Source organism: Protopterus annectens, chromosome 12.part0 (genome assembly GCF_019279795.1).
Source record: "Protopterus annectens isolate FY-2018-M chromosome 12.part0, PAN1.0, whole genome shotgun sequence".
Classification (NCBI taxonomy): domain Eukaryota; kingdom Metazoa; phylum Chordata; order Ceratodontiformes; family Protopteridae; genus Protopterus; species Protopterus annectens.
In genome coordinates this window covers 164,363,390-164,386,592 of record NC_056746.1, presented here as the reverse complement: position 1 = coordinate 164,386,592, position 23,203 = coordinate 164,363,390, and the positions used below count along the sequence as shown (strand labels likewise).

The 23,203-nt window shown below is 39.9% G+C and overlaps 1 protein-coding gene across 1 annotated transcript in view; it reads right to left on the bottom strand.

Annotated features, from left to right (window-relative positions):
- SLC9A3R2 (SLC9A3 regulator 2) overlaps positions 1–23,203 on the bottom strand; it is a 902,658-nt gene that overhangs the window by 197,463 nt on the left and 681,992 nt on the right. The window contains exon 4 of the mRNA XM_044089185.1: positions 9,076–9,229. Within this exon, the coding sequence (XP_043945120.1) occupies positions 9,076–9,229 (154 nt within the window). The remainder of the gene's footprint in view (positions 1–9,075; positions 9,230–23,203) is intronic.

Genomic DNA, 23,203 nt, shown 5'->3' with positions numbered 1-23,203 from the left:
AGAAACTGTTTGAATAGTCACCCTGAGCCAAAGGGTATTAAAAAAGAGAGGATAAAAATGAGGGAGTTGGCAAGAAGGGGGCTGCTTCATCCCATAAAAAGGAGAAGGGTTTACAAGTCATAAAATAACAATTTTGGATGACTGAAAGAACCCAAGAATCTGTGATGAGTTGCCAAACTGGAAAAGACACAGTTAACCAGTGAGAAACAGAATTTGGCAGAGGAGCAGAGAAGGGTGAATGTCAGATAGAGGCAGACTTGTCAGAAAGTAAAGACTTCTGTTCCCCAGAATACTGAGCATGTTTCTCAGGAAACAGTCGCGGAAAATCTCTTAGCTTTCAAGGGTTGCTAGGGATAACTATGTACAAAGGGTGTCTTGGAAGGGTAGTTCTTTTGAAATCTAAATACAGGGGACAAAAATTTGCTTGAGGTCCTGCATAACCTTCCCTTTATCCTACACACCAGCAGCACTACTAGGTAGGGGCCAAGGGTACTAGCTGTTAGTACAAGGGTCTAGGGAACTACTAAAGGGGCGGTGAATACCGCACAACATGGCTGGGCTAATATATGCCTTTGGGCAGATAGCTCAGTACCAACCTATGAACATATGAACTTATAAAAGGTCAGCTGCAGCAGAGCAAAACAGATTCTGAGTGTCCAAGGGAGAGTCCAACAACTTGGCCTTAATATCATCAGGGAGAGAATGCAGCCTGAGCCAGGAATACCTCCTGATGACCAAATCTGATGCAGCCTCCCTAGAAGAGGCATCAGTGGCATCATAACTACATTTGATGGAATGGTAGGCAACCTGAGAAGAAAAAACAGTAAAGAAAAAACAGTAAAGAAATGGCAGAAGACTTGGCATCAGAGTCAGGCACATCAGTCAACACCCCCCCCCCAAGCTTGAACAACAGAATTAAAACATACCTAGTCCTATGATGTGATAATTTATGTCCCTAAAGGCTAAGGTAGCAGAGGCATTCACCTGTTTATTATACCTGTTTGCAGCCCTACTGTGCTCAGAAGGCAAAAGTTTGGAGGAAGAAATCAGTTTAGAAGGTATATCAGTGGACATACAAATCACTGCTGGATCAGAAGAATGATTCATGTACAGGAATTTTTGAACCTTAGGACTTTTTAAAACCTGTCCTTTTTAGAATTAGGAGCCTGAGACTCTGAGGCCTGTGAATCAGAAGTAAAACTATCCAGTAGGGATTCCAAAAAGGAGCACCACATATATCATCTTTTCTGGCTCTCAGACATTTAGGAACTCCCTCACTTGAAATGCTACATCATTTTAACAATGGTGTCCCCAAAGGACAGCTCATCAACAGATCAAATCATTCTCATCTGATTCCAAGGAAAGAGGGGAATGGATCTGGGAACAGTATGCGAGGGACTGCTTCCCAGAAAAGAAACCAGCTCTTCCCCCTCAGAAGACTCAGACGCTTGGAGTCTTTTGGAAGGCGTGGAAGAGAAGGCAACAGGTGAAGGCACAGATAAACCCTGAGGGGGTTATAAGGCCATGAGGCATTAAAAAGATCCTGAGTGAAACTCGGCCACTCTTTATGGAGATTCCTTGCAACAGTAACCACATGCCTGGTCTTTTATTTCTTCTTAACAGAAACTTCTTCCTCAACAAGCCAAGGAGCTTCTATACCCTGCCTCATCTCAGTGAGATAACCAGGGACTTCTTCCCTCACAATAATCTAGGAAGCATCCCCCTAGGCCCTTAAGAAATAAGCCATGGCTCTCCCTCCTCTCATGTACCACCTAACCCACCATCACCTCTTGGCAGATACCCAACATGGCTTCCGTCCACACCATAGCTCTACCTCCGCCCTGCTAGCATTTACCAATACGATCAATAAAAATTGTAACAACAATCAAATATCCTCAGCCCTCTTCCTGGATCTGTCCAATGCATTTGACATGGTGGATCACCATCTACTGATTCACACCCTGCAGACTTTCTGCCTAGCTTCTAAAGCCCTTCAATGGTTTAAATCCTACCTCATTGAGAGGCAGCAGGCTGTTCTCTGGCAGAATAAGCTCTCACACCTATTACCCAACACCCTTGGTGTCCCACAAAGTTCTATATTAGGACCTCTACTGTTTTCCATCTTCATTAACGACCTACATACTCTCATCCCCAATGTCAGCTGTATCCAATACGCTGATGACTCCACCCTTATTTGTTCAGCTACATCTCCTGCAGAATTTAGGTCTGCTACCCAGTCCGCCTTTAATACCATAGAAAACTGGCTCGCTGAATGTCGATTGCTACTAAATCCCCCCAAAAAACTAAAATGCTGCTATTTTCCCCCACACAAAGGTCTGCTATTTTTTCATTTACCATAAATGCAAAAGATGGGACTATCATCTCCCCTGACCCATCTGCAAAGCTACTAGGTGTCATTATTGATAATAACCTAAAATCTGACCTACACATAAACCAATTGATCAAGACTGTCAATAAGAAACTTGGGTCACTATATAGAATTAAAGCCTTCTTAACCTCTCCAGCTAAGATTGCCATTGCCCGCTCTTACCTACTCTCAACCCTTCTATATGCTTCCCCCCTTCTCTCTAATCATAACAAGTTTGTACTTAACAGACTGTCAACATGTTACAATCACATTGCCAGGTTTGCCGCAGGCCTGCCTTTTAGAGCACACCACTGCAACAACCTTAAACAACTTGAGTGGCTAGAACTTCCCAGTCTTATTCAATTTAATCTCCTGACTGCAGCCCAGAAAATCCTCCATAACCCGGATAAAATACCAGCTCTTAAAAATATTATCACCCCCTATAACAATCCGAGACTGCTTAGATCCTCAAACAAACTACTAATTCAAACTATCAAAACCAGCAATGCAGCGGGTGACTCCCTCTTTGCAAACTCTGTTGGCAGAGTCTAGAACCTTTTCCCGGCTGATATTACATTGCTCACCTCCCTAACCCAATTTAAATCCGGACTCAAACAACATCTGGCTCTAAACTGGCTTTGCCACTGCAACAAACCTGGCTAACTCTTATCTAAAATGAGAATTATTTCTCAAAATACTGTTAAAATTTCCCCTGTGTTTAACCTAAGGGAAACTTTATCCTATAAACTTGCTTTTACATTCTTTGTATATATCAAATCTGTAAAATGTCTACATTGTTTATAACTGATTTAATTGTAACCATCTGTCGTGGAGTTTTTCTTCCCGGGCCTCCGCTGAAAATGGACATGATTCCAGTCGGACTATCCCGGTCAACAAATGTAAAATAAAAAATAAAAATAAATAAATTGTAGCAGATGTAAGTTTGGCCTCAATGGATGTGTGAATAGCCACTCCTGTGTCAGTCTCCAAAGTGGTTGCAACACAGGGAGCAGAAGTAGAAACCGGACAGTCCTTATGTTCTACATCTGACCTTATGGAGATGTCTGGAAGAGGCTGGACAGCATAAGCATCCAAACACAGCTTTTTGTAATTCTTTCTGGCAAGAGGACGAACACTGAGATGGGAGGAATCAGAAGCCATGGTTCCCTGAACAAATTCAGATGCTGGTTTCTATATACGTGGATAATGAGGACTGATGGCTTTACAGGGTCTTGGATACAAAGGCCTGAAAATATCGCAATGAGTGAGATCATATTGAGTGCCTACAGAAAAGGCACTGTTTCTATCTGTCTTTATGGTGAATCTGCCTTCCACACTCATGTTTCCCCTTTCTGGATGACATGTAAAACATGTAACCAAAACAACAGAAACAGAAGGATTGATCCCCAATGGGGAAATGATCTGCCTTTGGCTAGTTAGCCAAAACATTATGACAAAAAACTCACAAAATGAATTCAAAAACAGCATTTAGAATGGCAGCAAAGAATTTCTTAGAATTTGGTACTCTATACGTCACTTATGTACCTTACACCTTGGAAGTGGGACACACGTTTGACATATGGTGTTTGGAAGGGCCTAAGGCCCCTTGCATTTTATCAAACGTACATTTGTCCTACACCTGCAGGGATGTGATATAATATCAATGGTACGGATTAAAGAACGGTGGCTATGTTAATGGTATGGAATGTCGACAGGGATAAGTAGGGTTGGGGAGGTGACAGAGTGTTTGTGTATGTGAGTTACGGTTAATGATGGGGATGAGTGATGGACGGGTGTTGTGTGTGAGTTTGTGTATTTTAGGGTAAGGGATAGGTTAGGGGATAGATGTAGTATTGTCTGTATGTGTTTGTAAATGTTTTTGTGTCTGAGTCTGTCTTGTGTAGTAGCAGTGTTACAGGAAGGTTTTAATGATGTTAGGGTTGGGAGAACAGGCAGCATTACTTAGGGTTAGCATTCATTACTAAGGTGGTATAGGGGCGGCAAAGCTGAACTCATTCCCATTCCATACAAAAAAACAGATTGCCACTAGAAAAAAAATCTAAAAATCTAAATCCCAGAATGCCATAACTAAGTTAGTAAATGTAGGGGCAATTATGGTTGCCTATTGCTACTCCCTATAATTTCTGGAAGAACCTTTTGCTAAACTAAAGCTGTTAGTAAGCCTCATCTCTGTCAGTGTGCAAACACTGAATATACTGATTGTCTTTACATTTCTGACTCAAGAAATGAAAACTGCTTTGTAACTGTTAGTTCTGACAATGTCCTTCCAATAAAAGTATTGCATGTAATTTCCAGACTGCGTTTGTGATTATATGAATACTGGCTTTTTGCTACACTTCTGTGCTGTCACATACCAATCTTATGGTAATAAGACACAGTGCCATGTAATAAAGATTCTTCTTCTGCTGAGTACCTCAACAGCATGCAGGTTCAGAATTTGTAGAAGGTTTCATTGTAAAAAGTCACAAGCTTCTTCAATCAGGTGGGACTCTTGTCATTTTCAGTTGGCTGTTGATTGACCAGTTGTGTTTGATAACTAGACATTCAGTATTTTTTTTATATATGGTCATACATCCATTACATATTACATACCTCTTTTTGCAGTTTTTACTGTTTGTCACCACATTCACATTTACTTCCTGAGACTATAATGCTGTAAAGTGTTATGAAAATACAAACAAAACTGAAACTCTTTTCCAAAGAGTTAATTTTTGGAGAAATCATTGTATGCTGACAAGGAAGTGTTCTACGTGAACTTGTTTATATGCACTCTTATTTATCTATACAACTGAAGAAATTTAAGGTTACTATCATGCATGTAGCTTTATCTGACTTACTGTTTGAAGTGGTAACTTGTCAGTCACGGGTGAATGTGTAGTACTGCTACACTTGCTGTTAACTTTGAACATACATGAGTACTGGGGAACGGTCTGCAAAACTACAGATCTGAATGCTTAGCAAAACACCTCCTGTTTAACAGTTACGCATTGCAGGAGATTTAAAGATACCACAAAAAGAGTCTTAGCAGTTCATAGCACACAACATAGTAATTCAGTGAAAATAAATTGGTGGAAAGGCTTAAACAAGCATTCTAAAAAGTATTTTTTCACCATAACTAAATGAAGAAAGGTGAATTAATTATATCTAAGCTGTGTCATATTATGGGGACACAAAATGAATTCTGGGAATCAGATGAACAGACTGGGAAACAAAAGAACATCACATATGGAAAGTCCCCTGACAGCCATTTCGGGGTATTAGAAATTAAAATGCAATAAGAAACATTTCAAATTATTATGTTGCACTATTGTTGCACAGCTAATCAAGTTCAGATAAACTATATACACCTTTATTTTCAGGATGGAGTTTTCATTTACTTTCAAGGGTGAGGAAGTTATGGTACTTCCACAATTTACAGTTATAGGAAAAACAGAAGTTCAGGAAATTTCTTCAGATGACAAAGACCACAGAATGAACATTATAATGTGTCAGACTACTTAAACCATTTTGGATCCTGTAGTGTACAGAGACTGAGTCTTAAATAAACTGATTAACAATACGAAGTCACACATTACAAATAAATACATTTTGTTTTGGGGGTTGCTTTTTGTACACATCAAAAAAACAAAACAATCACCTGCTCAGTGTGACAGCCAGTAGTGTACCTAGGGTGGAGAGAAAGGGGCAACAGCTCTAGGTACAAGGTGTCAGAGGGAGCTATCCAATCATCCATCCATCATCTTGATTGCTCATGCTGGTATTGCATTGGTGGTCAAACTTGAGACCTGTAGCACTGTGTGTGTGGTTTAACTGTAATGACTGCTTGTTACATTGTAGCAAGTAATTTGCTACAGCTTAAAAAAGTAAAAAAAAGTCTGTTTTTAAACTAAAACCTGAGCACTGTAGTGCTCCATGTAGGATATAAACTGTAGCAACTAATTGCTACATTGTAGCAAGCAGTGTTTTTTTTTTTTTAACTAAAACTTAGGTGTCATAGCGCTCTGTACAGGGTACAAACTGTAGCAACTGTTTGCTACAGTTTAAAAGAAAAAAATAAATTTCGTTTTTTTTTTACTACACTGTATGGAAGGAAGGGGGGACGCAGGACAGAGAAACAGGACCTGAATGGCTGTGGCGGAGGGGGGGGGCATGCTCTGTATCTAGTCACCTAGATGATGTGCCAGTAAAAGGAACAGACTTTTTATTGCTCTTGATATAAAGAGCTGATGGGGTGTAGTGCTGTTTTTTATGGACCAGCACAAAATGCTGATTGAGCCAACTACACTTCTGGTGACAGCTACCATCTTCAGAAGAGAAATGTTGAAACAAAAAAAATGAAAATTCAAACCTCGTGTTCTCGCTTAACTGCAATTATTAGCTGACCACACATTCAAGACTTCACTTAGTACAACACAGCTTCCAGTTCTAGATTGAAATCATCTTGCCATTCTTTCTAGAAATTACATTTTTTGAGTAGAATTCCATGGACCTAGTCATTGCTTTACACTTAAAGCTCAGTGTCGCTCCTGGGGTGTTTGATATACAGTTATTTATTAATGATAATCAATCCTCAGCCTTACTGGGAATAAAAGTCTCACTGGTAACAAGAGCCCTGGAAGCATCGGTATCCCAGACTTGTTACATTACAGAGGCTGTTTGCATCAAAAAACAGAGAACAATGTCATAAAGCCTTGGTGGGTCCCAGTAAGTGAGTGTTGTGACTCTTACCAATATCAGCACTCACAGCCTGGGCTAAGAAAGGACTTGGGAGTCAGAGGCTACCCATAATGTTATGGATATCAAGCATTTTATAATATGAATGTTTTTACGAAGAATGGCCGATCTATCAACTTATGCAGTACTGATGAGCCCAATAAAAAGGTGAAACGTCATACCTACAGCTAGTAGGATTTGACTTTATTGGCCTGAATGCATCAATAAAGATGTATAAAAACTAAAAAAAAAGTCAGTAAATTGTTAAGAAACATAGGAGCTGTAATACTTCTATGTCCTTACTTGGTCATTTGTATATATCCCTGGCCTCTTTCAAAGGAAGTTTAAGGCATTGCAGATACTGATTTGCTTGTGTCTTTTTGCGTTTTTGTCAATGTGCCTTTTCTGTGTAATCTTTTTTTACACATCGCAGAACTCCTATGACAAACATCATTTAGCCCTAATAACTCCTGTAACAATATTCAGTTATGAAATTGTGGGTCCTCTGTCAATTTGGTGAATGCTAAGTCACTGCACAGACATACAATCAAAAGAAAAGTCACTGAAAACTCATTGAATAAGTAACAAAAACATGCTGCTTTTTTGTGGGGTACAGCTCTTACCAGCACCAGGCCTGCTGCACCTTGAGTAATGAGATCTTTCTATTTGCAGCAACCCTTTCAAAAAAATTCTGTCATAAAAGTGTGAGAAAAATCAAAATTCTCACATTGCTACTTCAGTCAACTTGAATACTTACATGACTATATGTGTCCTGTGCTAATACAGTAGTTACGACTATACCGAAAAATCTATCCTGACGTAAAACCAGAGATAGACTCAGAATTTTTAAAAAAATGCAGTTGAGTGGTGCACATCTGGAGTTAGCATCTTTTACTCTGTCTGACCCTTACATGCTGGACTAAGAATTTTGCTGACATGATCTCTTTGTTCAAAGTACTATTTAATGCTTGCCACACAAACAAACGGGAAAGGACCTTCCTTACTGAATGACCATCTTTTAGCAGCCTTTCCAAAACCTAATTTGTTTACTACTTGCCTTCTGCTGCAGTTTGCATTTGCTGCTTGCATTACAGCACACTACTTCCCAAATTTCTGCAGTCGGTGTGACTGGTTTTGAAATTGCTTAAATGCTTCTATGCACTTTGCCAAGCTGGACTGAAAAGCTAGGGAAATTAATTATGCGTGTCCTGCTGCACTAAAGAAAAATAGTCAGAGCACAGCAGTGGTTAGTGGGAGTCAGTAGGGCAAAAAGCATGACACACTGTAGTGACTGTTCTCCTTTCCTAAGGATAGACAGAGGGACTGGGCAACTCTACATTCTTCTCTGGGTGGAGGGCTGGAGCTATAACTGTGGCACAGACTTTAAAGCTAGGGTTACCACTGTAAAGGACACATTCTATAACAGTAACCAGGACTGATTTATTAACACAGCAATTGCCAAAGTAAGAAGGAAAGTTACAGATTCTGAATGTCTGGCGTCATGTAGTTTTGTTCTGCATTTGGGAAGAGGTCTGCAAGCAATAATACTGTAACAACCCCCAACCCCCAGCCCATCTGCTACCAAGATGAAACATCTAGTGAGGAATCTATCTGATCAATCTCTTGTAGCAGTAAGCATCACACATGGCAAAACATAGTTAAGAGTGATGTGCCAGCTAGGAAATCTGGACTGATGCTACCACCACCTTCCCCAACCTGAAATCAGTAAGGAATTCACTCCACATTTCCTAATCTAATCCTTACTAGTAAATATCACAGAGGGCAAATTAAAGACATAGCTAAGCTCCCGCCCAAGATCTGTGGGGATGAAGGAGCTCAATGGGGAAAGAAAAATTCACCAGTAACAATGATGACCAACCCCCCTCCCACACACACACACACACACACACACACACACACACACACACACACACACATTATTAAATATATATAAAACAGCAGTTCTTGCTCACCTTTAATATGGGATTCATCTGGTGATATTCCCAGCTTCTTGAAGTATTCATCTGTCTCTGGATCTACCACTAGTAATCTGGTGTCTCCTGAGCTGCTCTTTATATATGCCACAACTTCAGAATGCCTCATACCTTCAATATTTGTTCCATTTACCTAGAAAAAAAAATAGTCAACTAACTATGTTAATTTGCTTTATGCTCTTATACAACACATTTGCTTCGCAAAGTAGTCTCACAAACGGGGAAAAAGCAATGCCATACTGTAACATGCAAGAGCAAGTGACCCCTTTTTTCTATCCATTGTATTTCAAATTCACACTGCTAAACAGCAATTTCATTGCACAAATGTCAGTTGCACTTGATATAAATGCAAATTTAGTTTCAAACTTCCTACAAACTGTCGGGAAAAAGTAAGGACTAACAGACTAAGGGTAACATGATAAGGGCTGTTTAAATCCTGTGGGTTATGCCACTACAGGCCAAACAATCAACAGAATGTGCAATACAGCAATTCATAACTAAGAGAACAAATTATATGAAACAATTAAGCAGCGTAACTGTACATTTTTTACACTCTTGTCATTTATAACGCCTCACTTTCATAACCAAATGTAGGTCGCGCTCCTTTAGGATGCTCTGTAACATTTGGGTCCTACAAGAGTTAAATACAAATAACCTAAGGAAACTAGATATAGCTTTAGGCCAAATGTTATCACGCCTTACTTAAACTAATTTACCATACTATGCTCAGAAAAGTAACTCAATTGCATCCTACAAGCTGTGAGACTCATAAATATGTGAAAAGTGCAACAGCTTCCACACCACTTATGGGGGTTACTATTATTTGTGCCTCTACAGCACTGTCTTAGTGTTGACATCCCCAGTTCAGAAGGGTGGGAAGTGTAAAATGGTTAATCAAGAGGGGGAGATGGAGGACAAACGATCTGCAGATGGTCATCCAAATCAAGGGGGGCAAAAAATTTAAAGAAAAAAAAAATAAAAGACTTTTGAATGTCAAAGAAATCTAAGTACCCCTAATGAGGTATAGCATACAGACATACTCCTCAACTGCCTACTGCAAGAAATCTGGACAAAGTCAAAAATATTTGGGGGACAACGGCCCAAAATCTGGGGTAATTTTAAACGTTGCTCTCACAAACTTAGAAAGGTAGTAGAACAACAGGTTGTGCATTAGCATGCATTTTCTGAAGGACAAGAAGTCTGAAACTAAAATGTCTGTCATTATTTACTGTCTTCAAAAATCAATGATTTGCCATAAAAAACACATATTTTACGGGGAACAGACCAAAAATATCTGGCAAAAATCTAGACATTTGAGAAGTATGCATACATGCTCACAACTTCAACTTGCTAAAAGTTTACAAAAGTGACTTTTGACCACTTATAGTTAAATACAAGGTACTTAAACTTCTTAAAAGTAATTTGTTTGGGATGGTACCCTGGATAACCCACCCATCAAAGACCCTTACATTGATGCAACGAGTTTAAAACCCAAGAACTCAGAATTGACTGAACAGTGGTGAAACAATACTCAGAGGTGAAAGTGTGTGTGAGATAATGCAGGAGCCATATGAGTTTAATTGCTGAAAGTTAACTTTGTCTCTGGAAAATCAAGGAAGACAGCAGCTTCTGCAATTCAAAGTCAAATAGTACATCCAGTTTTGATTCCATAAGGAAACGAGAAGGCTCCTGTGCTGAGCTACAGTGATCAAGTGACATTCTTACTCATTTTTTATGCCAAAGAAAGAATAATACAAGCCAACTCTGTAAGTTTACATTCAATTAAATTTAAATTAGAAATGTCAGCTACACCCATTATACTCTGGATCTGATAAAACTTTTAAATGCAACATCAGCACCAAAGGGACACAATGATTAACTGTTACAAACAACACCACCATATGGAAAGCAGTACAAGATGGACTGTTACAACTGCCAAAATGCTATACCAGCACCATGTGTGCAACGAGAGAATTCCAACTATATATAACAGCAAGTGCTATGTAAGCATCATGTGTAAGGTATTGCATGGGAATGTAACATTTACAGATTTATGCAACTGCTTTCCTCCCTTACATTAACTTCCATAATTCCCTAAATTGCCCTAAATGCCTTTATTAAAGGAATGTTTTTAAGCAGACCTAAGTAATCTACCCAACACTAAGGTGCAGCATCTGTCAATGAGTTTATTTATTTAGTTTGGGGTATATTACATAGTGTTTTATGGGCACTCACTTAAAAGGAGGTTAGGAGGATTTAAACTTTGGGAAAATTTGGTGTTCACAGTGTTAGCCTAGGAAGTTCTGGCTTGTCTCAGTGCATGACTGGTACATTCCAGCTTTCTTTGATGCAAGATCTGACTTAATTATGTGAAAGCTACTGGAGATAATAATTTTCCATCTTTTATCTGGAATTTTAACCATACTTCATTTACTGACAGCTGGGGAGAAATAAAAAAAAAAAGTCTGCGTTTAAGTGTCTGGGGCTGCTGAATTGCAGGAGCCAATAAGGTCTTGTTTCGCTGCTCTGCCCCCGACCTTCCTTCCTCACATTTTACTTGGGGGAATGAAAGAAATAAATCCTTTTTTCCCCTTTTAAACTGTAGCAAAGTGCTTGCTACAGTTTATAACTAGCATGGAGAGCTACACAGCACTCAGGTTCTAATTAAAAAAAAAAAAAAAAAAATTTTTAAATTGTAGTAAGTAGTTGCTACCGTTTATACCAAGCATGAAGTGCTACAGTGCTCAGGTTCTAGTAAAGAAAAAAGAAACATTTTTTTTTCTTTTACAAACACAGTAGCAAACCATTTGCTACATCTGTAGCAAGCAGTTGCTACAGTTTAGACCACACATGGAGAGCTACTGGGAATGAATAAAAATGCAACACTGGCTTTTAAAAGACTGTATGCAGTTAAATGATCAGAACTGGTTTTAGATGGCCGATCATGCCTCCAAACACTTTGCACCTGGGGCAGTTGCCCCATTCGCCCCACTCTAGTTATGCTACTGGACAGCAATATTAAGTTTTGTTATAGTGTGTGGAAATGTACAGATAGACTGCGAAGAATTGATTTATTCTGAGTGTGCAGTGGCAATTTCTAAGACGGGACAGGACTAGTAAAGAAGAAACAATAATTAGATTAGTTAATAGCATTACTGTTTACTTTTTTTTTCCCTGCCATCACAGGTCAAGGAGATCCCTGGAGTCCAAAATCGAATGACTACTACAAAAGTCCTCTATGTAAACATGCATGCATGTGGGGGAGGGTGGGTTACTGGCCCTGTATACCTTGGACCAATGTTTAGCCTGCAGGCTGTGATAGCACGGAATTGGGTGGCTACTTTGCTTGGTAGATAAGAAGGAAGCTAATATGATGTTGTCAGGAGAACATAGGATGTTTTTTGGGAAAGGTTAATGGAGTGGGGTTGAATGCATGGCAGATTACAACTGATAAGTTTACTAAGTGGGAGGATTTTTTTGTCATTTTACTTCCCAAGGACTTTTAGAGGACTCAAATTTTAAATTTACTGCATAACTCACAATACACAAATGTGCAAATTGGTGTACATATACAGTTTATATGCTTCATTTCTTACAGATATTGTTTCAGTATAATGTGTACTCACACACGCAACATTATTACAGACGTTAAAAGCACCTTTAAAGGGAAAAACAGTCTCCGAACTGCAGGGTTCCTAATTATAAAAGGTTTAGCACATGAACCTTACTGTTAAAACCGACAGCAGTGAGGCTGATCATCTGGCACTAGAAACTGTTGCCATAACATTGGACAACTCTCCAAGGCTGCTACACCACCAAAAGAATATGGTAATAAACAGTATTCGGAAAGAAGGACATGGCATTTAGTTGCAGCTCATTTCACCTCCACTGGATCGGCACAGTGGAGGAGGCAGTCAGAGAGGCTGCCTCACAGAGTCCATGGTTCTCCATGGACAAGAGGTTACCTCTTGGCTGAGTCTGCACCCCCCCCTGCAAGCTGATGATTTTTCACAGGGTGTATCCATTTCCTTCCCTATCCCAGAGATGTACAGCAGCGCATAAATTAGTCATCCTCCAAAACTGCACAGAATAAATCATGCAAGGCACACGCATCCATCGTTCATAATCCTGTAGCCCCCGTGCTTAAAACCCATAATCCTGAAACAGTAATATCAAAAGATCAAAATGCTGAAGACCACAATATCGAACTCCTGAACTTGACCCCCCCATCCTCCCGCCCAACCCCCTAAGGAACCAGGTTAGCAGTCTTTCCAGTGCTCGCACCAGTAGTGGAATTCAGTTTTCAAGAATTTTAGACATTGTGATCTTCAGCAGTTTGATCTTTTGATATTACGACTTGACGATTATGGGTTTCAAGCATGTGGGCTACAGGATTCTGATAGTTAACCACTATGCATGTGCACCCCACAATGGTCTGGCACCCCATTCAGGACTAGTTTCACTGCTTTGAACTCACTGAGTGGTGGCCTAGGGTTTGGCTTCCAGTGATCCTGAACCAGAAAAGCAGGTTATCAGAGAACAAAATTAATAAGGACCAAGTAAGTAACACCAAAAAGGGAAAGGAAACGAACTGACACAAGAACCTGGCCCCACAAACACAGTTGTATACAGCTAAACATAAATGAATACAGCATTAACAGTAAACTCAGCACATATCACTCACTTATAGTTCACAAACTCACCATTAAAGTACACACTAAATGTTAACAATTGCTTTATTTTTTAAAACGTTGGTTACTGCATTCTGCAAAAAGACTATACAAGTTCCAGTCCTTCCCCAAGAAAATTGTTTTGTTCACTGCTATCTGTGACTCAGTAGTATAGCTAGGGTGGAACAAGGGGGGAGGGGGCTGCTCCAAGGACAAGCTGCTGGGGGTGTGCAATCAATACCTTGGAATAGATGCTGTTTGGGTGTGAGTGCAGTACCACCATTCATTTAAGGAGGCACAGCTGATAACATAGCCACATAAATGAATGGCTTTTAAAGATCAGGAACTGAACAAAATGCTAGTAGAAGTTCCTTGCTGCAGTTCTGCAATTCCAAGGACTCCCCTCCCCCTGGCCTATGAGAGGCCTATCAAATGTTAGGAACTGCAACAGGGATGTAGACGAAGCTCCTTGCTGCTGTTCAGCAGTTACAATTTTTTTTTTTTGCCCACAGATTCGATGAGAGAGCGATGTCAGACTGGGAATTGCTGAGGGCACCAACTTTCTACGCTGCAACCAAATTCCATGGAAGATCATCCTGCACTGAGGTTTCATGTTGGTTTCACAAACTGTACCTTTGGATAAGACATTAAACTGAAGTACCATGTGCCTGAAGTTTGGCCAGTTCACCTGGATGTCAAGATCCCATGAAATATGCAAGTACACATTAAGGGACTCTCCCTGGCAACCAACTTAAATTTTCCCTAGTCAGGATTACTACACTTCCTATGAAAAAGGGCTGCATGCTTGTCACGTTACTTCTACACATATTAATCTGCCTACCCTGACATGATGCAGCCACACACAGTTACTTTACTCTGCCACTGGTAAGGCATGACATGACCTGAACTGAGCCAGCTCTGGTGGTAAAGGGATAAAGCTCTGACTAAGACCAGTGTGTCTTGCCTTTGATTAGTGTCCTGAATGCTTGATGGAGCTGGCAGGGGAAGGCGAGTGTTACCATCCTGGGTGAGGACAAAATGGACCAAAACATTTGCTGCCATAATCTACTGGAGAAGGGACAGTAATGCAAATGTGCATCCTACAGACAGGCTTCTGGCTGATCAAGCCACTGCCTGGTGGCTTCAGAGCAAGTATAGAGGATTGTGTACTCCCAAGGGGAAAGCACGGAGGGCCTGTGTTTGTAACTCTGGTAGCTCACCCCCTTACCCAATGGGAAGATTTAGATTTAATACAAAATCATCTCACACACAGGATGCCAGAGAGGACATAAAACACATTCAAGGCTGCCTGTGCAAAGGTTTCCACAGATAGCGCTTGCCTTCATACATCTTGTGTGTAACTCCCCAACATGATGTCTGACAAGAAGGGGGAAAATGTATGTAGAAAATGGCCTGACCCATACTGCACATACTGGCAACTAGTAAACAAGCAATATATGGAAGGAGTTGAATGGCACTATATCATCTGTATACTAAACCAAATAGATTCTTCCTTTAAGTTGATTATCTGTCTAGCTGTCCTGAATGCCCTTATGAAAATTTCTCACATTAGAGCTAATTAAATCTCAATACACACACACACACACACACACACACACACACACACACACACACACACACACACACACACACACACACACACACACACAGCTCCAGATTGCAGCATGTCTCCTTATTTGTAATCTGGCCACACAAAATCTGGAAGCATCAACAGAACAAGCTTCTAAGGTGATGCAACAAAGCCTTATGCTGCTTTCATGTTACTGGCTACAATTAATGTAGTCTGATTAGCACAGCAGACCCTACATGCTGCTGTGACACTAACAGATCAGGTCCCTTAGGCTCCTGGCTCTGTAAGAGGTCAGTACCTGTATGCTGTGATCACTAACATTTCAGATCACATGTACCAGTTATATCAGTAGCCCACAACTCATGTGCATTCTGTCGCTTGGATATTTTTTGTTTTAAATTTTGAACAAATAACAGGTAATTGTACAGGAATCTGCAAATCATCAAAAAGATAGAGATTTTCTAAAACTGTGACAGGTCTTAGATCTCACAAGGGGTTGACATTTGTCTAGGTGACAGTATGGTAGTTCAGAGAGGTTACTTCTGATAGAGCTATTACACTTACACAGCATATGTTCACTTGTAAACATAAACTAAAAGGGACGGATACGAAAGCCATACCCTTCTGAAGTCCCAGTAAGCAAACATGTTTCTGGAAAGACAGCTTTCATTATAGCAAATCCAGTATTATGGAACAGGTATTTTCAGAACAGTACCAAACCTTACTATCTTCATTAATGAGAAAACAGGACACAAAAGAACTAAAAATGGTGTGAACAGTCATCTTTCTTATACCACTGATGTGCTGATGTTCAGGTGGGAAGGAGTCCACTCAGGAAGAATGGGGAAGGGTATAAAGCTTTGAAAATTAGGTTGGATGGTAGTCTTTGTGCAGCAGGACACCCAAGAGGTTTTCAGTACTGCAACAATGGACATAACCAAATATCGACTGTTATAATATTAATAATAATAATACCCATTTGTTAAACAGGTAGGCCCACTGGATGCACAGTCCCTTTTCTGAAGCAGCCTGGGAGCAATGTCTGATTAAATGAGCTACTCAAGGACATCTAGTAGGTAAATGAGGGCTGAGAGAATCAAACCCTGTCCCACAGAAGCTGCAACTCACAGCCTTAACTCTCTTTACCAACTGCAAGACTTCTCCATACTGTATAGTAAGTTCTTAAATGCAAATCTGCTCTTTATACATTTCTGTAACTATGTGCCTACTAAACGGAAGATAGCGAAGTTTAACTCTGCAGAGAAAAGTACAGTTGTGTATGTGATGACCCTCCATTGGACCAGTAATCAAGGAGCCTCAATCCTCACCACTGAGAGGATGACAGGCATACACACAGTATTTACAGATGCAGCTCTCTGCATCATGTGCAATTTCCCTTAAGAGCACACAGAGAGAACATTCCATCTGGGACTGGTTCCCCTTTCTCCAGATTCTCAATAAGGCTCCCCACTGGCACAGCTACACAGTTGCAATCTCAGCTGAGTGACCAAGCCAAGACCTCCAGCACCCTCTATGTCCAACCAATGTTTTGTGTTCCTGCCAAAGTAGCCGACACTCATACTCTTTCAGGTTTGATTTACACACGCACACACACACACACACACACACACACACACACACACACACACACACACACAAACACACAAACACACAAACACACGCATACACCTGGGAAAGACTGGCACAGGTTTACTAGCTATACCCCTTATTGCCCAGACTCTAAGGTAGTTACCACTGCCACCAGTTACTCCTTATCAGCTACTTTTGGGCCCTTAACAAAGGGTGTCCAATTTTACTATGTAATATTAATACTAATACAAATGGTAGTTTGACCAAGAGTAAGGCTATTAGGAGTGGCCCAGACAGTGTCACCAAATAAATATGCAAGTATTCTCAAAACTTAAATATCTCTACACAGATCAGCCACAATGAAAGGTTTAAATATATTTAATAATAAACAATAAGAGAACAAGACAATACCAAATATATATTCACAGTGACATCAGAGTTCAAAACCACAGCAAATATTTAAAATAACATTGCATTACACAAAAATTCCCTGAGTCTCTTTTTGGACTGTGGGTAGTCCTGGCACTCCCAGCGGAAATGCTCTCTAAGGGTATGCAGGGTTTCACCAAAAGAAAAATCTTCTGGTGGGGAAGCAGAGGGAATGGAATCCTCTGCATCAGAATCCTCATAGGTAGATAAGGGTATGTCCTGGTAATCAGAAGAATCAGAGTCAATAGACTCATGATCTGAAGAATCAGAAGGAAAATCAGTTATTGGTCTTTTTGAGGGGGAGGGCTGGCTTCCCTAATTAAAGTAAGAAGATCTTCAGCCATTCTAAGCATTTGTTTCTGAGGCATGTGGGCCTGAGAATGCGCTTTGTTCGTCGGTTTCCTAGGGGTATTGCGAACTCTGGTATTGAGAAATTCGGTATTTTTGGTTTGAAACAAAGTCATTGGTTTAATATGAAAATCGAAAGGCCTGAATACACCCTCAGAAGCCGGTGTCTGCGCAGCGGCTCCGGACCCATCCAAAGTAGAGACATCCACAGGTTCCATAGTCGAAGAAGCATCTCGTGGCATACCGGACTCCGAATGGGTCTCAGCAGAGGCCTGCGAATCTGTAGAAGTGGGTATCAGGGGCTGCGAAAGCACCTCACTGAGTACCGGCAAACTGGCGACTAGCTTAATGGAACCATCGTCAGCAGTTTTGGACCTATGCAGTGTGTCGCTGCCTTTATCCTTACATTTTTTCAGAAGATCGTTAGTTGGATGGCTTATCGAAGCCATTTTGGAATACGGAGAATGAGAGCGAAAGAATTTAGCGACAAAAATAGCCCGACAATGAATAGTTTGGGTGTTGAACAAAGCACAAAACCGACAGTGATGAACGTCATGGTCTGGGCCTATACAGGTGATGCAGTAAGAATGAAAATCTCTTTTTCTGACATCAGTTAGAGCACGAAAAAAGGATCCCCAACAGGGTTCTTATCTTTTAGAAGACTTCAGGTCTGAAACTCAAAAAATGAAAATTTCAGGAGGCGGCCGACTGGCACTTACGAACTGCTTCTGCTTCGGACACTGCACGGCAAGAAAAGCTGATGTAATGGCTTCAGTTGCATGTTTTATACCCCTGATGACCTGACGTCATGGAAGAAGCTACAGCATCTGACGCAGAAATCCCAAGACTCTGGTATTCAGGCCGACTGAGGGCTACCTGCAGGCAGATAACTCAAATTTGATGACTGCAACAGTGAAACACGAAGAACATCAAAAGTTGCCATTAAAAAGGAATAATTAATAGAGCATATAGAATACTGCATGACAACTATAAGAATCAATCAAAGGATGTTAGAAAGGATTTGGAAGAGAGACTGAATAAGCCATACACAAAGAAACAATGGGGGATATATGTATGTCTCCAAAATGTGCAACAAAGTCTAGAAGATTTAGGATCTTTGCGTGGAAGTGTTTACATAGGTATTTTTATACCCCAAGTAGACTCCAAAGAATTTTTTTCTCAGGTAGACAGGAAATATTGGAGATAAGATGGGGAAGAAAGAGGTACTAGAAACATATTTTCTGCGAGTGTAATGAGTTGGCAGATTTTGAAGATTCCCTGCAGACTGCTCTGTCAGAGATGCTGGGTGAGCAAATTGGTGTAACTAAGGAAATTTTTTTTGAGCTATGATACAGAATAGGAATTGCCTAGACATAGTAAGGCCTTGCTGAGCCTAATTATGATGGCTAACAAAAAAGCAATTACTAGAAAATGGAAATCAAAGTCTAAACCAACTTTAGTAGAAGTAGCAAAGATAGTAACAGACATAAAAACAACTAGAACTAGAATCTTTGGAAAAGGGTAGGAGCAAATTACATAAGAAAAAATGGGAAGTGTGGGATCAATACATGCAGATGAGGTTTACAAGAAGGCAGGAAATGAATAATGGTTGATTGACAATGACTGGATATATATAAGTGATGTACAATGTTTGCAGCCTCAGTTATGTCGGCACGGTTTGTAATGTATAATGTTTGCAACTGAGATTGTGTTGGCATGATTTATTTTCATTTATATAAATGTAACATTGCCTATGTTATACATGAGAATTTAATAAAAATGTTTCTTGTTTAAAAAAAAAAATACTTAATTCTTGGGCTTAAACCTTGCATATAACAGACAGGACATGCTGGAGGGGCAGGTATGTATCTCAGAAGCTACACCTCTTCTCTGTAGCAGGCTTCCCTTCCATGTGAAGCAACGTTCATTCATGCACTTACTCAAGCAAAACCTGGATAAGTGGTCGGGGAACCATAAACATACCTCTAGCCTAGCACCTATAGCTATATTAAAGGACACTTGTAAATGCTATGCCGCATGCCTACCAATTATTTTCTTCTTATATTCTATTATGATGCTATAATACACAAAATAGTGAGGATTTATAAACATTATACACAAAATAGTGAGGATTTATAAACATTACACAATCCGTCAGTAGGATCCGCGGTGGTGCAGCGGTAGCGTTGTTGCCTCACAGCAAGAGGTTCTCCCGCTCGATTCTCTGCAGGAGTGCAGGGAGTGCCTTTTGTGTGGAGTCTGCATGTCCTCCTCACGGTTGGGTGGGCGTTCGAAAGACATGTGTAAATGGGTGTGCCTTCGTTGAAGGTTGGACGTTGAGCTGGCACCTCGGCGTTCGTGAAAATCTACTGCCAATCATTAGCGGACCGGAGTTCTGTTGTGACAACCCCTAACTGGGAAAAGCCGAAAGACAACAACAGAATCCGTCAGTAGCAACAGATATAAATTAGACACTGCAAATCAACATTAACATCAACTTTAGTAAAGTAAATGCACAAAAGAAATTAATTTGAAAATGAAATCTAAAGTAGTTTCCTTTACTACATTACTGCTTTGAATGAACTTACAGCATGCATTTGATCTAGTTAGCAGCATCCTCTTGAAACCTAAGCAAACGCCTGTTTTATTCTGGTTTCTTAGCAACCACTCACTTTCTTATTGCAACCAACAAGAAAAGAATGAAAAAGAAAGCCTTACAACCTCTTCATATACATCTTTATTTATACAATATGCAACTAAATACAAAATAAATTCAGCACCTGGATTTCTAAGGCAACAGTTCTGTTTCCCTAGATTTAAGCAGATATAAGAATAAAAAAAATAGACAAAAAGGATGACATTTGCAGACACTAAACTTTGCCAGGTTTCTTTCAAGTACAATGTCGCCCAACTTTCTCATCAAATATTTAATGACAACACGCAGCCACTATTTAAAAGCTTATATTAAATTACAGCACTATACAGAATTTGCCAGTTTATTTTTCAGACAGCAACCCTTACACTGACAAACAGAGCCTTCCCTGACCAGAGAAGTTTTAGTTAATGATTTCCTTACATATTCAGCAGTCTGTGCCCATGATCTGTTAAGTAGTTAATGCAGCTTTTAGATCTGGAGCTTCAAAACAGCTAATCTGTGACGTCCTACAAATCTCAAGGGGACAGCATTTCCCTTATCAGAGAGCTTTTTGAAAGAGTAGTGGTGCACAATTATCTGTAATTTTCTGCCACTTACTACAAGCTGGGATTAACTTTATGGCATTTGGGGCTTCCCAACTGAGAAGATATTCCACGTGGATGGTTTCACATAAAATAATAATCTGATCACATAATTAAAAAGTAATGAGCATCAGGTTTTTCATTTATATTACTAATCATTTTGCTTACATCATTAATATAACATTAATTATGCTTTTGTATTTCATTAGCTCATCCGTGTAGCAACTACATTTCTAAAGAAATACCTACATAATTCTAGTCTTTGGACCATCAAAGGGGCTGGAGAGGAAGTGGCATCACATGACACTACTTTACTCTACAGGGACACTAATGTGCTTGTTTGGTCCATGAACACCTGGTTCCAACACGGATTTCTGTATTTAAACAATATGGCATGACAGGGTTATGTATATGTGTGCAAGTACAACAACAGTCTTACTGTTTTTATGCTGAGATTAATTTCTGCATTCACTGGCTGCTAAAGGTAAAGTGATTTTAATATCACTGTGTCTCAGAGTAAACAACCAGGTCTCCCAAATTCGCAGAACTATTAGGTAATGCAGGTCTAGCAGGGTAAAAAGACTGGAAGGTGAATCATGAAGCAATCAAGCCTTTGTATCAGGAGGCCCTAACCTCTTGCCAGAACATAAAAAGAAAAGAACCTGTTCCTTCTAGACAGGGTATGTTCCTGCCAACAAAATGTATGTTGGGGGAGGGGTATAAATTACAGGGTATAGCTTGTAGAAAGCCCCAATCACCATCAAAACACACACATGCATTTTTTTTGAGAAAATTAAAAAAAATATCTTAAATACACCACATTTTAGCAAACACTTTGCATGTCCGTTTTCCAATATACATAAATGGCCAGTTTAGAAGAAGAAAAAAATATATATTTTTCCGATATACGGGTATAAGGAACATTATTAGTATGCAAGTACATGCGAGCCATCATAGTGTAACCAGGGTTTTACAACCAAAACCTCAGGGTGATTCAAGCCAAAGTCCATTACTCTACATTTTTCACCGACTTTCTGATGTCAGTTATCTTCTTTTGTGGTTTACACTTGCCGGCAACAATAAGAATCTCTGTGTTTGTGGAAAAAAATATTTAATAAACCCACTTTACATTTTTTTTTTTTTTTGGCTACATGGATGCTTTGCTTTCCAGAGTGCCACCCTTACAAAAACATCCATTCTAAACCCTCACTCTAAACACCACTTCAAGGTAATTTTGTTCAGAAAGTACTAAAGATTATTGTGTAGGTGTCAAATACTATAAGTTGCTAAAAACATGCATGACAAAATGCCTACACGTACTTGTGAACGTTTTTTTGCCACTGACCAGTCCACAGACTGGCCTCTTTACTTTAGCTTTATTTTCAGTTACTGTGTTAACTTAGTAACTGGTTCTTGCAAACATGTTAATGTCAAAAATTCATGAAAATTAGGACTGTTCAGAGGAAATTTCTGCTTAACAAGGTAGTTTTATATGTGGCTACCAAGCAATATCAGTTAAGTGTTTTGAAGACTACAGACTGCAGTCAAACTGGTACACCCAACTAGTTACTCTCACTGTCCATAGGGAAAAGGGGGCTAGGTCTGGGGTGAACATGCAGCCTCCTATCCATTCTTCTAAGTTATAGTTAAAGACAGTGAAGGGCACACTTTCCTTTGCTTTACAGAAAGTAAGACATTTTTCCAGAGGTGGGGAATTCTTTGGGAAGAGATACCAGTCAAACCAACAAGACCTACTTATGTTGCAATATGAATTTAGATTCCCTGATCTTACATTTGTATTATTATCAGTCTTGCACATGTGCAGTAGATCAAGCAGGATTAGGTTAATTAGCTTTCTAAGCCAGGCATAGTTCAACACATAGGAGTTTGTGTGACATAACAAAGAGAGACCAGGCTTTTAAAGGTCCTGGCTAATGAACTGAGCTCAAACCCATGACTTTTTTGATGAGGGATTTTGAATTTGGGATAGTTGTTTGGGTAGATGTATAAGGAAGTGTGCACTGTATTCTTGTATTGGCCTGATGAGGGACAACCACTGGGGAATGATGACCTCTTTTGAGCAAAAGATGCTCCTTGAAATCAGTTGTGCAAGGTAGATTTCCCTACAGTGGACATGTAGTAAAGAAATGTATTATAAATGAAGGTGCCAAGGTCTCTAATTACAATGTTTACTTTAAAGGGGGGATTTATGGGACAGGTACAGGACAGTTATACTTTACTA